The 16,245-nt window shown below is 44.1% G+C and overlaps 1 protein-coding gene across 12 annotated transcripts in view; it reads right to left on the bottom strand.

Moving 5' to 3' along the window:
* Positions 1-16,245, bottom strand: part of NFIA (nuclear factor I A) — a 360,965-nt gene that overhangs the window by 75,761 nt on the left and 268,959 nt on the right. For all 12 annotated transcript variants that reach the window (XM_030034253.2, XM_030034252.2, XM_030034251.2 and 9 more), the window contains exons 5-6: positions 7,575-7,692; positions 4,914-5,041 (exon numbers count right to left, since the gene is read on the bottom strand). In XM_030034253.2, the coding sequence (XP_029890113.1) occupies positions 4,914-5,041; positions 7,575-7,692 (246 nt within the window). The remainder of the gene's footprint in view (positions 1-4,913; positions 5,042-7,574; positions 7,693-16,245) is intronic.

Genomic DNA, 16,245 nt, shown 5'->3' with positions numbered 1-16,245 from the left:
AAGATCTAAGTAAAGAAACTAATAGGATGCTTTGAATTTGCATCTTAAACATTTTTTCCATGCCACGCTGTAGAAACACAACAGAAGTAAAATTGGCAAATACCATCCATATGCTATACTACAAAATGACTGACAGAGCACAATGTGAACATTACTCCTGGACTGAACCAAGAGAATGCATTAAAAAAATGCATAAGTGGAATACTGATATACATTAACTCAATCTTCTCTTATTATGGAATTAAAGAACTTATACCTGTAATTATGGCTTACCCCCATTACAAGCAGAGCTGCCACAGAACTGAACACGGGCCAGCTTTGTACATGAGTTCAAAGCCAGTGTGATGTTGCCTTATTTTCTTACTATCATCATCTTTATCCTCTCTTGCCCTTCTTCTCAGTTAACAAGAGTTATGTACTGAAAGTGCTGAGATAAAGTAATGGTAAGGAGGATACTGCAAAAGGTATTTGAAAAGCAGAAGTAATTTACTACATGTCTGCTTTGTTTTACTTCCTAAGCCTTCCTGTTGTGAAAGGAAATTCATCTTTTCTGGCAGACTCCAGCCTTTTTAGGCCTGAGAGCTCCCCAGGAGCTTTCGAGTGCAGGTAAATGGATGCGAGACTCAAGGAGTACGGTACAAGGAACATGGAATTAATGTTGGTTTTTGCTTTGGCTGTCACGTCTGACGTATAAGGAGAGTGCTCCATCCTTGCTTGCAGTAAGTATCTAGATGTAAAAAACACAAGGCTGAGTCCTCTGCTCATTACTATGGGTCTGAAATGCCACGAATGGAAAGGTCATGTTACTGGTGGGTGAAGCATGTAGGCTCTACACCCAGCAAAGTCTCCACGTGAGACAGATGTCGGGGTGCTCCAAGCCCCAGGGCCCTGTGACGTAAAAGCGCAGAAGAAGGACTGTGGATGGACAATAGGTGCAGCCTGTATTCTGCACACAGCAGAGACCCCAAGAGTAGGCACAGGGGAAGCATGCACTGCCTAATCTAAATAGCACACAGAGTGGTTTTGTCCTCTTCTGTTCTCCTGCCAGTTTGCACATATGTTCTGAGTATACAGCCTGCCCTCCAAAGACCACTTACAGGGGCAATCACAGGGAAGCAAAGCAGGAAGAAAGTATCCAAAAAGGGAATTTGTTCAAGAGAAAAAAATGGAGACAGATGTAGAGCGACTAGTCACGGCTGGCGGTAAATAACCCTCTGCCTGGAGTGCTCTCTTTCTCTAAGAGGAGTTCACATATTCCATTTCATATTTCCTTTCTAGGAAGTCAAATCTTTGTTTTCCTGGCATTTGTTCTTTTTTTTCTTTCCCCTATATACTTTTTCCCTTCTGTACGGTCTAAAATTGTCTCTCATTTTCCCTTTCCCTTCTACGTTGTGCTCTCTTTCAAGTGCGACATTTCTCCAATCTCCCTCTGATGCAGACCTAATTTCCCTGCGCTGTCCCAGGCAACACCTTTTGCTACAGCCCTCTCATTAGTCTCTGTGCCACGAGCACTTCCCTCTGTCTCTACATGTGCATAAGCATACGGGTGCTTCACACCTGCTCCTGTGTTAAGAGTCCCCACTTTTTCTCATGTGCACACCTCAGAATTAAGCAAATGCAACACACACAGACAGAATATTCATCCTCTCACTCCCATAAACCTGTCAAGGCATATAGGCCAAGAAGCTATCTCTGCATAAATCTAAATCTCCTGCAAGGAAGCAATCTACTCAAAGGCAATAAAACCAAAGGATATATTATTATCTTTGGTGTGGATCCTACTGGGCTGGGAGGTTGGCTGCTGGCTCCTCTCTGAACTTTCCTTCCCAGCCAGAACAGCCATCCCACAGACAAGTCTAAGCTTCCTTTCCTTGGTCTGATTTCCTCCTCCTGTTGTTTGGCTGGTAACCCAAAGGACAGGGTTTAATTATGGAGTTTGGAAACCTGGCTTACGCTACTCTGCCAGCACAGGATAAAACTTCAGCCTGCCTCCCGAACCAGCATCATTCTGCACCGTTGATACCTGCATTATCCCACGCAGCATAAAATGAACCACATGGAAGAAATGCCAAGTCAAACAAAAAGACGGTTTTAGGCTTTAAACTTCTACTGCGAATTTCACTGGGAAAAAAACAAAACACTGAAGCTCAGAGATTATTGTATGTTAAAACTGTGCCATCATTTTGACTGTAGACTAAATAAACAGCCAGGCCTTTCTCTGGACAGGAGAGACATCGGAAAGGATGGATCTGAAACAGGCCCAGGTTCCAGAGCTCCCCTCTCAGAAAGGAACACTGCGGCGAGCCACCGGGTAATACGGGATGTTAACATCATTTGTACAGCTTTCGGATGACCAATATATTTTCTAGGCAGATGCCCCATCGAAGACTCATAAAACATCTTACCCTTCTGGAGATAAAGCACCCACGTCAAATACAAAGGGCCAGGCGTTAATATCAGACCCACCTGTGATTTTTGAGGTAAGGCAGGGCACTGTGCACAGACCGCAGCAGGATGTGTCCCTCGGGGGGGAGCACCTTGTGCCAGTGACATACCACTGTTGCCCTGGCATGGAAGGACACTTCAGTACTGTTTTGTCCTTCACCACTGATGAGCTGTGGCTCTTCAGGTAATCTCTCTGCCAGCTGTGCTCTTGCAGTGACCCTGTTTTACAAGAAGCTGAGGCAATGAATTCAGAGGACAGGCTGCTGGAAAGCCACGGCAGAAGTACTGGGGTGGGGCTGCATAGATATAGCATAAAGATGGTTTGAAAGTGCATCCCACGCAGGCAGGATAAAGCTCTTTTTCTTCATAGCTGTGACAGTGATAGATAGCTTGGTGGATCTGAGCTATATCTAGTTGGTACCTGGCTTGAGTCCCTGATTTTGCAAGGTGATTTTCTGCCCTTTCGCAGGCAAGACTAAGCAGAATCTGGGATTTTTCTGTAGTAAGCGAGGAAGGTCATGAGGAAGGAAGAACCTTCTATTCTCTGACTTGTTCTTGCCTTTCTGAGCACCTCAGGAAATTTGACATGGGCAGTTGCGCTTCTTCATGATGGGCACCCAGTGGTGCCAAGAGTGGCGAAGGTGCTTTGGAGGTGTAAAGCTTTAGGTCTTTCTCTTGTCCAGCTCAGCGGCTCAGTGCCACCATCTAGTCAGGACTTGGATGAGACAGAGGTAACGACCACATGTGGGGGAAACCACCAAGAGTGACAGCAAAATTAATAGCCAACCTCTGGCTGTTGCACAAATGGAGAACGTTTGTCATTAACAAAGAGTACCCCAAACTTTGGGGGGAGTTAGCCCCCAGTCTGACAATGATGTAGAAGCAGTGACCCAGTCAGCTTTTAGCCATCTGCGTCTGCAGAGGAGGTTGTGATCTCTCCCTTTCAATGGGCGCTGAGCTTTTGTTCGTGTTTTTGCCGCTCCATGAGCAGACTAGTTTAGTACAAGGTGAAGCTCTGCCTTACATCATCTGGAGCCTGGAGCTGATGGAGGAAACAGCCCCTAGTGTCTGCTGAGCAGGACACCTCGCTGAAAACACCAGAGCCCTGGGGACGGCGGCGGCAAGGCAGTCACGGGGAGCCTGGCACTTGTCTGCCTGCAGGTCCACCCTCTCCTCCTGCCAAAGTGCCACATCTGCAGTCAATAAGGGCCCACAAGCTGGCTCCTCCTCATTAGAGGAGAGAGGGCAGCTGGCAGGGGATCCTCCAAGGGCTCCCAGGCGCAGGAATCAGTCCCCTCCCAGTCTGGAATAGCCCAAATTTGGTGACTTTCTGGGCATGCTGTAAAGGACAGCTGTTTGACAGGGTCTCCAGAGAAAGCTATGGGTATGTTTCCTACATGATGAAGGATATAGGTGGCTGGCTAAGTGCCCACAGAACTGATTTTAATGCTGTTCAGGTTGAATTTACTTTTCTGTGCTGTATAGTTCATTATACACAGTGCCCTGGACAAGCATGTGTTGTTTCAAAACAAACCCAAACCATACTATTTTAAATCCAAACAAACAAGAAAGAAAAAAAAATAGGTATTGCGAAAGATCCTTTGGGCTGTTTAGAGGGCCTTCTCAGACACTGGGAGGCTGGAGATGAAAGTACTGCTTGCCTTTGTCTAACAAATAAGACTTCTGTTATTTTTATTGGCGATAAAGTCTTGATTATTTAGCTGTAAGCAAAACTGAGGCATTAACTTTACCTATGCATGTAGCACTGACCCAGAAAAATATTTCCAATAGAATTAAGCACCCAGATGATCTCAGGATAAGTGATCAATGGACAGTTAAGTATGTAACATAACATAACCCACAAGATGATCAACAAGAAAGATCACACACTGAGAAGAGGCAGAAAAGCTGCTTCCTAAACCTTACAAAGTGTAACGCCCAGTAATATCTATGTTGATATGAAGCCTCCAATCACACTTCATAGTATTACAGATTAATGAAACAACTCCTTCTGTAAGTAAGTCTCTTAAAAGTCATTACTAAGTGAACTCAAGTGTTGTATAATGCTTGAAAAGTCCTTCTACCTTATATAAGTTTAGGGATGTTTATTTAAACAGTACAACTGTAGGGCACAGCCCAGACAGGTACTGCTTTTTGCTAAGCGATTGTCACCGCTTTCCCAGAATTGAATCTGGACGTTTTGACAGAAAAAGACCGCCTATCTTTTGCTGCATTATTTAAATACTTCAGATATTTGGCCAAAATACAGAAGTGACACACTACAGAAACATTCACAGCTGCAGGAGCAATAAAACCTCTACAATATTTTCATTAGACTGACCTTTTCTCAGAAGAAGTTACAAGATGTTTAGAATTGATCACCTTCCTATACAGCATTCAGTGTATTCTGATAACAAAGCAGAGCAACTGGAGATCACGTTCTTGGGCTCCTGAAAGCCGTGGCTTACCTGGCTCCACTTCATGCCATCCACTTGACTGGCTGCCACTTCCTGGAGAGCGCCCTTGGCTTGTATAAAACGGCTCCTCACCAGGACTGTCCATCTCATCCTCCACAGACTTGAGACGTTTTGTAGAGCTGAGAAAGTAAAAACACATAATAAATACTATATGCATGGGAAGGAACAAAGGCACTTCTGTTGGGACATATCTTGCTAGCCCTGCTTGAGACTAACTTGGCTATGGAAACTATAACAGATTTGGGGCTCTGAGAAGGGGAAGGTATAAGAAGTCCCGCACAGCCATCCTGCCCGCCCAACCTCTCAGCATCCACTTTTTGTTTCTGATTTGCTTCGTTGCCAATGACTAAGCTCCAGTGAGATACAAACCAACCTCTCACAGAGTCCAGACTGAAGCCCTAAACACATATTAGTTTAACTAGAAGGCAGTTTAACATTTAGGCTTTCATAGATCAAAAAGTAGGACATTTTTCAAAGCACACAGAGGTCAATAAAAAGGCAAGAATTTAATTTGTATTTCATGATTTTTGCAATTTGAATGAATATGGTAATGACACACAAGACTTATTTTAACTGTCAGATTTTTCCACAGCTTATTCTGGAAGACAAATTGTTTATCAGTTCAAACTTATATTTTCAATCTTTTAACCGTAGCCATTAAATTAACCCAGACTGCAGTCCCATAAGAAGAAGCGTAGACAAGTGAATGATGGAAGAATCCATTCTTTGTTCAAATGTTCACGTTATCCTACAAGTATAAGCATTTTACTCTGCAACTGTGTGCCACCAAGGATAAAAAGCCCCCAACAGGTATCTCTGTCCAGTGCCAGTACTAAAGGAGTCCCTTGTAATATATCACACCTCCCTCACCAAAGGCTCAGGAGACAGAAGAGCCCTTTCAGTGGTCTCTGGTGGCCACTGACTCAGACTCTGGTAGTTCTGCAGGGAGAGGATCCCAAAGCCAAAGACACTCAGCTTGGCTCTGTTTTCTATAATGAGTTGTACAGACTGCGTGGGGACATTACTGAGAATTTCACTTCTAAGTACTTTTCCAAGGCTGGGTCAGCTCACTTTTTTCACCAAATCTGTATTCTATTAAGACTTAAGGCATTCAAGAACAGGCTCTGCTGTGTAGGGGGAACATATTTAACAGACATAAAATATTCCACTGCAATTTCTATTGGTTTAAAACTTGCAGCCTCTCCGCAGCTCCCCACCCGAAACTCTGCACAGGTAGGAGCTGGCGGGTATGCAAAATCAGTTTGTGAGAAACAGGAAGAATAAGTCTTGCGGTATGCGTGGAATGCAGGTTTGGCCATTCCTTAATTTAGAGAATTGTTATGTGTCAATAGGGGAAATTGTGTGCATACAATATAATTACCGCCTGATAATTCTGCTGAGTCTGTGTATTTAAGGAATATTTTTTTTTCTGACTGGGAACAGCCTAATGAGAGGAAAACAAACATATTACCAAGTTATTAACTACCCATGCTGTTTATAATTAGCTCCTTATCAGTGGTAGCTATTTGCAGAAGAATGGGAGAGCAACAACTGAGCTCTCAAGTAACATTAATAACCTCACTTTTTTGCTTCTGGAGTCACAAGCAAATTCTACCTGAGAATGGTGCTAATGATGAGCACTGTAGGATATGCAGTTTACACGCAAAAAAGAAAGAGCACAAAGTTTTTAATTGATGTGTAATGGGAATTGTAGTCACTGAGCTTCATAATGTGCACACTAAGTGCAAGATGTAGAATGTTCTTCCAATCACTGCAAACTGTAAGAAGTTATTGCTAAGAGCCTCTCTAAAGATTTATTTTTTAAATAAAAACAACAGCTATATTCAAACTATAGAGACTTTTTACATGTGTACTTGCTTACTGCAAAGCTGGTGGCACGGCAGACTGAGATAAAAATGTAAAAGAAACCAGGACTGAAGTTAGACTTTCTTGTCATGTCTTTGAAATAAGTGATCTATTTTGGCTGCGGGGGAAAAAAAATCAATCTGGTTCCTTAATAGTGTTCAAGGCTACTAGAGTGACTGGGCTTGTTTATAAATCTAATCTCATGGATGGTTAAAGTGAAAGGTAAAAAATAAAAAATATCCGTGTTTGATAGTTGGCATCTAAGCCAAAATCAAAATCAGACTGGGTAGTCATCTGCATTAACAATTCAGTTTTCCAAAGGATGAGTCGCAAATATCTAAATGCTATATGAAAACTAGAATGCATTCTAGGACAAGGTCCTAAACCGATGTTAGTCTCACAGATAACAATTTTCATGGTACAGAATGCATACAAGTCTATCTTAAGACTTTCCTGCTAGGACAAAGTGGCACATCTCAATATGCTCCAAATTCTCCTCTGCCGCAAGTGAAACTCCAACAATTCCAGTGGAACTTCTCCTGATACACTGAGATACAAGCCAGAAGTTATACAAGTCAATGCAGCAGTTTTTCTTCGAAGCTTGTACATATAAAAAGAACTTTAACAGCAATCCAGTTGAACATTCAGCTCTGTGAATCTGAAACAGCTCCACACCTTGAGGCCCCCAAACAGCTTGTCAAAGAATTTAATGGTTACTTTTCCAGATGAGTAATGATGCTGGCCTGGGTTTCCAAGTAACCTGGTACTAGGCAGAGATTAAATTACCTGGTAGAGGATGTGCTAGGTAAAGACCTCCTCATTGCTCCTGGGCTCATGCTGTAGTATGAAGAACTTTCCAAATCTGAGAGGGAGAAATTAGGGCCTGTTCCTGCAGCTATCGGTGCTAGGGAAACAAAAGAGATTGCAGTCAGTAAGTCATGTGAATAAAGCATGAATTGCACTTCAAAATCACTTTCTTCTTCCTCATGAGTGTGTTTAGTTTCATGATGAGAACAGGTGGGACATGGAAATTAGGAAATGCTAACAGTAACTGGCATTGCAATCAAGAAGATATAAATTTTATCAAGAATACAATGTTCCATGACATAGACTTTTTCTTACATTCCTCCAAAGGTATTCTTTTTTTAAAAAAAAATTAAATAATTACAGCAAGACTTCCTTTAAGCCCTGCTTTTCTATTAATATAATTCTAACATTTAATGAAACTTGTTGCTTTTGCTTTTAGGACAACATTGCATCTATTGGCATAGTTACGAATAGGCTGCATCATCCCGGTAGTGTGCTTGGCATAATCTATAAGCAGTATAGGCAGGGAAATACACACCTCAGGACCTTTGGTATATACGTGATGTACATCCACAAGCACAGAGGTTACAAATGCTCCTCGGAGAAAGCACAGAAGCAGATGAGAAACCTGAGTTCTTTTCTGCCTGCGAACATCTGAGTTTTCCTCTGGCCTCTCCTCCAGCTAACTCAGAGCTAGAGACATATGACTCTCCAAAACTTCTATCCAGCAGTTAGCTTCCACTGTTCACCTCTCATTACCTTATGCAGCACCTAAGTTTTATTGTAAGGGAGATAAATACCTTTAATTTCCCTGTCCTAGAGCCTTCGTTTTACATTAAAACATTATGAATTTCTACACACCCTGAAATTTGCAGGCACAAGCCTATGAACTCCATGTGCCGTATTCTTCTCAGAACAGAAAAGGAACAGAGCAGTTTAATGTTAAAGTCAACAGATAATGCATTTCACAAAAAAAACCCACTATACGGCAATGGTACCATATCCACTGCTGCTGTTCCAGTGCTATTTACAGGACAATACAACTTTGGGAGCTGACAATTACAGATCATGATTTTCTCTCACATTTCAGAGACATCTGAAAAAGGCCGTACTGCACAATAAAATGCACAAGCTTGGCCTGGAACGTATTGTCTGAGAGCCCTGATTCAGAGCAACAAAGACGAAGCAGTCTCAATGCCACACAAGGATGCTGAGCCAAGTTTAATCTTTGGTCTGAGAATCTGGCCCATTTTCAAACATGAAAAAATCTTTCACTCCGACGGGGCAGGAGTGAGGAAATGAAGACAGGATAGCTCCTATCACCCAGCTAACATGTCTGGGCTGAAACACAGGCTTCTGGGAGTGCTGCCATTGACTGTAATGGGGCCAGTATTTCACCCCAAGTCTTAAGGAGCTCACAATGTCAGATTTGACAGAGGAATAATGTAACTTTGCAGCTGCCTCATCATCCCCACAAGACAATTAGTTGTTGCTTGGCAAGGATCTTTTAAGAACGTCATTGAGACAGAAAGGGAACAGCCTGGATAGCGACGGACTTTTAAAAGCATGGGACGGAAAATACACAACACCATTAAAACTTGAGAAAATCTGGAATGATCATTAAAAGGAATGAAGTTGGGAAGTAATTTATGACAAGAACACTCAAATCCTTTGTTATCTTTTCTTAACTATCATACGCTTCCTGCACACTGGTATATAAGAGGGTGTGTTAACAGAGAGAAAGAAAAATTAAGCATAGTAAAATTAACTTGTTTTATCAATTCGTGCTTTCTGCAACAGTTTCCTGACAGCAGCTACAAGAGGCTGTAAAACTGATGAATTTGCATGGAAAAAGAAACCGGTGTAAGTAATTTGTGTAAAAGGTAACACGGACATGGACTGCTATAATTCAGACACCCTGCAGATAGCAGACTGCTGCAGTGTGAGCAGTTATGGGTTAGAAAAATGACCACACTGCAGTCAGTCTGACTTGAATGGAAATCAATCATAAAGGTACTCTCTGCAGCATCTACTCCACAGTTTTCAGCAACTTCCTTGCCAAACAGATTTGTGCTCTGTAAACCCTTTGCTGATCAATTCCTCTGCACCCTCTACCTCCCAAAGCCTAACTTACAGTTTAAGCATACTATTTTCCAAACAGGAACATAAAAAGGCAAGCACTAAATTAAAGCACAGTTTCTTTCTGAGGCACTGTGAATTTCCTAGGCATTGCAAGATTTATGAAACAGTTTTATTCCAAACAGATACGGAAGAAAAGCTGGTATGTGGATAACGCTTCTCTTCTTTCTCTCACCCCCCCTCTGTTTATCGCTCTCTCCCCAAATCCTGGACAATTCTGTTCCAACCCTTGGACTGGCCCTATAGGAAAATGAAATGTATCTCCAGAGCAGGGATGAGGTAGGAACAACGTATTGCTAACGCTGTGTAAACTCAGCACAAAGTAGAAAGGGCTAATCACACAGTAATTTCCACCCGGGTAGCAAACGTGAAGGATGCTTTGTTTGTCACAGGCCAAAGCACCTTGCCACACTCAAGAGCCTGTTTGCAACCCGAGGGTTAAAGAACAAAACTCACCTCTAACAGACACTAACAGATCTAAGCAGCAGAGGTTGAAGTGCCTGGCTGGCCTACGATGGCGAGTACCTGACACAGGAGCCACGATCCTGCCCCAACCAGCTCAAGGTCTCTGGCCCTAGAAGTGCTGTGGCAAACGTTGCACAGGGCTAAGCTGTTCTGAAATCCCTTCTCCTGCCTGCCTGACATGCACGTATTTGGTGCCTGTCTTTCAGCAAAGGGTATTTGTACCTTTGCTTGCAGTTACCCCATTTACTATCATAAACCACAGCAATGTGCCGACGTGCAGAGCCCACCCTGAGACTCTCAGGAAGAGGTTAATGTTTTTCATCCGCATGGCAGAAGGTCGCTTCCTCTTCCCGGCTGGAATTTGGTTTGAAGCCCTGTGTGCTTTCTGTCTCTGCTTCAGCCTCAGCGGAGCTGAGCCACAACTTACACCTCCTGCGATGGGCTTCGTCTGCGGGGAGCTCGCTGCCCCGCATCCGCCTCCTCTAGTCACCCTTGCGTTTTGCAGTGCAACGTGCCACGAGAGTGGGCACAGCGCAGCTAGCCCAGCCAGGAGGCATCCAAGACCACTCCGAGCGGCTTTTCACGCTGCCTTTGTGGACTGTCCACCTCGCATGGGCCCAGAAAGCTGATGGGAAGGGAACACTTGCATTTATTTGCAGGATTCCCCGCAAAGGCTGCAGCTCTGAAAAGTAAGCAAAGGGATCAAAATGGTGCAAACTGTGCCCAAGCTCTACCTAAATTAAACCTCTTCATTGTGGCATCTGACAATCCACCATGCAACCTCCCTAAAGCCCTGTTCCTATGCCCCGGGAACACGCTCTGTCCCCACGTGAAGCAGCAGCATGGTTGGGAAGTTCCACTCCAGCACAGCCGGCCGTTACACGCTGCGGCCTGCAGAAACTCCAGGCAACGACATTAAAAACATGCCATTTCCCCCCTAAGAAATGCTCTGCAGCAAAAAGTGACCTTCTGATAGCTCAGGAACGTCTCCCAAACAGGAAAGGATGTCAGAAATCGCAGTTGTGAGTCAAAACAATAGTCTCCACCTACGTGCCGGCATCAAGATGTCATCTGGCCCAGGGCTCCGACCTGGCAGGGGGTGAGGAGGAAGGACCCCTCTTCCCCTAACACCCAGCCTGCTAATGTGCGCAGGCTTTCTAAGCAAACAGATGCCGGCCTCAGCTCCCATTCCAGCTGCTGGCATCACAAAAAAATCCCCGTGCAGATGAGACACGTCTTGCTTGCTCTGAGGGGCAGGAGGAGCTAGTTTGCCCAAGAGGAGGAGGAGGAGGAAGGTGGGTGCCTCTGCCTGAGCACCAGCCCTGTGCTACTCCCGGGGACGCGGGACAGCATCGCCCCTGCTGCCAGCCTGCTCCCTCCGCTGCCAGCTTGTTAGCTCAGATCTTCACCCGAAATGTCAAGAAAAATAACAGAGAAATTAACAAAAAGCCCTCTGACTTAACCCAATTGGAATATTTATTTTGAAAAATTTATTGAATTACAGAACAGGAAACCCACTAAATAAAACCAGCCAGGCTGGCATTTGTCTTCCTTGGAATACGGCACTCTCTTTTAGTCATGTTAATATTTAGTTTCTCTTTTTTCCATTTTTATGTATTTATTTTTACAAAGGGGCTGGGATGTGACTAAGATCATTACATGTGTAACACTGCAGCAAAGTGATAATGTGTTTAAGGTTAAATGGGAGAAACATGACATTTGACTAATAAACTTTTTCCTGAGTTGTGACTCCATAAACAAAGGGAAACACACTGCGCTGCTGCTGCCGAGAGGAAAGGGGAGCTGGGTGGGTTTTTTTTTGCAAGGCCTTTGTTTTCTACACACTGTATCGTTAGATTCAAAGAGGTTTTGCCGAATACAACAGATATGAAATGTGTGATGTTCATTTTAAAATTACAAGTACAGCCTGCTATTGACCATCTAATTATGTTGAGTTCCATTTATAAACATAGCTAACCACTAAGTTTATAGAGACTTTTTGTGCTGCTTTAATAGGATATTGATCGAGAGCAAGGTTTGAGTGGACTGCCATTGAATTGTGTAATGGCATACAAAAGGCAAGGTCACGGCAACTGTTCACTCTATGCCTGCAGTCTATTTTTTATTATAATCTTTTTTTCTTCCTCTCATACCCAAGCCCACACAGTGTGTTTTGGATAGCGGTGCTTTGCTAAGGAATATAGAATATCTTTTTAAATGTTAATTTTCATGCTGCTGACTTTAACTACCTTCACTACTGTAATGCTTAGTATAGCAGAAAACATACAGGCTGCTGTTTAGAGAGAGCTGTTTTATTATACCACGGCTTTCACACACGTGCTCTGCGTGGAGGAGAGCCTCTTCTCCCCTCCTGGGCTACAAGAAGGCAGCAGCATCCTCCCTGCCCCTTGCAGCCGCTTGCCTGGCCCAGACCCATGACAAGGAGCCGGGCCACCCCATACCTTGCCATAGGCATCCAGTACACGCTGGGTTTCGCAGGACTTTCCCTGCAGTTTGTTTCAGCTGTACCTGGCCAGTGGATGAAAGGCACGAGGAAGCTGCGTCTCCTCCGTCACATCCACGCTCCATGCCTGGAGCAGCGGCAATTACTTTCATTTCTAGCACTTGTCCGCCTGCCTCATGGCAAGGACGGTTTCAGCTCCTGCCTCCGTTGCTAAAGGTGCCGCTAACCAAGTCTAGCACCCGCTGCATCCAGCAGCCTCGGTGTTGCAGGATCCCGAGCTTTCCAAAATGCCTTGGCCACAAAAGCACCTCTTACCTGTGGAATTAGTGTAACTGTTTCAGGGATAATTAGCTGGACCGTTTCTGTGTTTACACAGGAGCAGTAAGCAACTGCATGTATGCTTGTGTGCTTGTGGTTTCACTGGCTCATTAGAAGGATTAAAAGTCACCCCACTTGCTCCATACAGCTCCTTACTGCACACAGCTAACATCTTAAAACTCAAAGCGTGGCATTTTCAGTCCAGGGCGCAGTCAGAATTCCCTTGTTTATCAGCATGAAGAATGATGTCATTTTGACAAATAACACAGCACAAAACAAATATGTTTGATTTGGCTCTAGCGAATGTTCATAAATCCTAAATCTTTCTTCACATCCTGGGCAGTGCAGTTTATCTGGCTGCTTGAAGGACCTCCAAGGGAGGAGATCTTCCCAGCAGCTCTCTGCACAAGAGCACGTGGTGCAGACTCAAAGCCAAGAGGGGAACAGCGTTCCCCATGCCTCTCTCCCTGCTCTAGCCTGCCACGGCCTCCCAGCCTCTGCCAAGGGAACGGGACTGTACACTTGGCTGTGGCTTGGCACCACAGCCACCCCTCTGGCGGCACCTTTTGCGGAGGGTATTCTCCAGCGCCCTGCAGATAGCTGCACACAGTGAGTGGAATATTTTCCTAACAAGGGTAGAGAGGGAGAAGGTTTTTCTTGGCCAACGGCTGGCTGTCAGTTCACAAAACCCGCACATCCCCAACGCTTCTGCTTTTGAGCCTTTTGTTGTCAGCCCAAACCTCTCTAGGGATGGAAGAATGAAGTCTCTGTTATCTGAAGGGGTCTCCCCAGTATCTGGGGTGACAGACAACACGTAGAAAGGAGCTCACACCCTTTGCCTGCTAATAATGTAGGAAAACTGACAGCATGGTCTGCAACATTCACATCAGATGGGGTGGAGAGGGGTCTATCTGTTTTTCAGATGAACATTTATGATCTGCTTTCTCTATTTTACTAGGCTCTGCAAGATTCAGTAGCTCGGTAGCATTTCAAAAGAAGATCTGCATCTATAGGACTGAAGAAAGCAAGTTTCTGTTACCAAAACAGTCTAGACTTGTTCAATAGCTCACTGAAACTGTGATGATCAGCACTGATAGGTAAGATAGATAATGGTAACAGCTGACCTTTCGTTTGATTAATTCATTGCCCAAATTTGCATGACGGAGACAACTGCCTATTACTTGAGATTCCTTGTCATGTGGACCTCTGGGAACTTTACTAAATAAACCTGGCACATAATTGCTACCAACAATATTTCGTAAGATTAATTTTAGATAACAGCAGCCACAGGCCAGTTAAAACTGTGGGAAATCACTTATTTCTATCATCATTTTATCAAAAGCAAGCGTGGAAAGAAAAATGACAATGGGCATCCACAAAGATAACCTCTTTGTAACGCAAACACAGACCACTCTCAGGAAGAGAGCAGAGACTAACCATGAGGGCCCACTATGGCTAGGCAGGCTTGTTCCTTCCCTAGCCATGGTGGCTTCTGAAGGAGCAATGACTTTTTAGAAAGTAAAAACAGGAGAATGGAGTGAGGACATTTTGATTATTCAAGCTACAGACTGTTAATAGCTGCCACTGAGTCTGGATGATGGCTGTTCATAAGCTGAGCTCCCCAGCATGAAAATAACTCACGGACTGGTCTCAAATCAAGACAGAGGAACCTGTAGACAACCCAGCAAGGGTTATATTGAAAAGCACACTCTTTAAAAGACCTTGCCTGCCAATTTAGGCAAATATGCAGCAATTACTTTGTTGCTCTATTATGTTAAATAATTCTTTGAATATGAGCATGCAAATTCATACTGACTTCACTGGGAATTTGATGCTAGACTCTACACTAAACATATCCTACTGGGTAGCCACGGCATGTCAGGCTGTGGGCTTCTCAGACCTCATAAAGTAAACAAGGTTACGGCTGGTCAGTACATGTCTGGGGCATCTCCAAGGAAAATCCAGGGTGCTATCAAAAGCAGCGTAGCTAAATCAGTTGCTGGCACTCTTCCCCTCTGAGTCAGTTCTGAAGTGATATCCCGATAGGCTTTGGGGACACTATTTTTGGTAGAGGTGCTGGCTTGTAGACAGGATATAAAACTGAGGTCTTGACCTCCCAGGATTATTAAAGAGCCCATGAAAAAGAGTGCATACTCCTGTGTCTGGAACAGATAAAAGCTGAATCTTTTTATTTCACCCACCAACACGTTCTTTCTTATTTCTGATAAAGTTCATGCCTGTCCTGCTCTTCCTGCGTGCAGGTGCCCCTTCCTTGGAGGAGGTGCACTTCAATGGCAAGCAGAGGGAACATCTCAGACACACTTCATAGTTTGCAAAACATGCTGAATGCTAGGCTTTCTGATACACAATGTTTTAGTTTAGTTACAATAAAATATCATGGAAAATTAATAAGCATGAAACATGACGCTCGTGAGGTCAATGCCAAACTCTCAGGGCGGCTGGGACTGGGGCTGGCTGTGAAGGCTCAAGCCCTGAACGGGGGCAGTTTTCTAGCAGCCCTGTCCTGTGCGCACATGAAGCACGGCTGACAGAGTCCAGAGGCAGTTCTGCTGTGTAGGGCTCCTACAGCGAAGATAAGATTGTGGTGAAGTGGGATGCCTTGCAGAGGGGGAGGGTGAATCCTTTGGGCTTCAAAAGCCTTACGCTGTCACACTGAAATAAAGTGACATAACACGGAGACATTCAAAGACTGGTGATAACTTGGTTTTGTCCACCATGGCTGCAGGTACCAGCAAGTCAGTGTACACAGTACAGTGAGTTAGATGTCAAAGTCCCTATTTAAGCACTTCAGTAAGTGAACTGATTTGCAAATGTGCTGAGCACTCAGCAGCTACTCTTGACTTCTAAGTCCTCTTAACTTTGTCCTTTTCACAAAATTCCTACCAGTTGTCAGGGAAGAAAACTCAGGAGAAATGTCTGCCTCAAACTTTTTCTCTCTCTGTCTCTCCCTCCAGCACATATAACTCTGGAAGTCATGTATCTCCCACTTGTCATGCTTTCCTTGTAGCATCCTATTTTTGAATATAAAGCCAATTTACTAGCTAGTGCAAGTCTTTCCAAAAGAGGAAATAAAACAGGAAAATCCTTACAGAAACTCTGTGTTCTGACTCAAAACCACAGATTCTCTGCTAGGTTTGTGCCAGTTAGATTCCAGCCCCGGAAGGACTTAAACTACATGCTCAGAGCCAGTACACAAACAAATATTCCTGCTGTCTAGGAGGGGAACCATTTTTATCACTGTCT

Source organism: Aquila chrysaetos, chromosome 12 (genome assembly GCF_900496995.4).
Source record: "Aquila chrysaetos chrysaetos chromosome 12, bAquChr1.4, whole genome shotgun sequence".
Taxonomy (NCBI): domain Eukaryota; kingdom Metazoa; phylum Chordata; class Aves; order Accipitriformes; family Accipitridae; genus Aquila; species Aquila chrysaetos.
The sequence above is the reverse complement of the archived record's forward strand: the minus strand, read 5'-3'. Positions and strand labels throughout refer to the sequence as shown.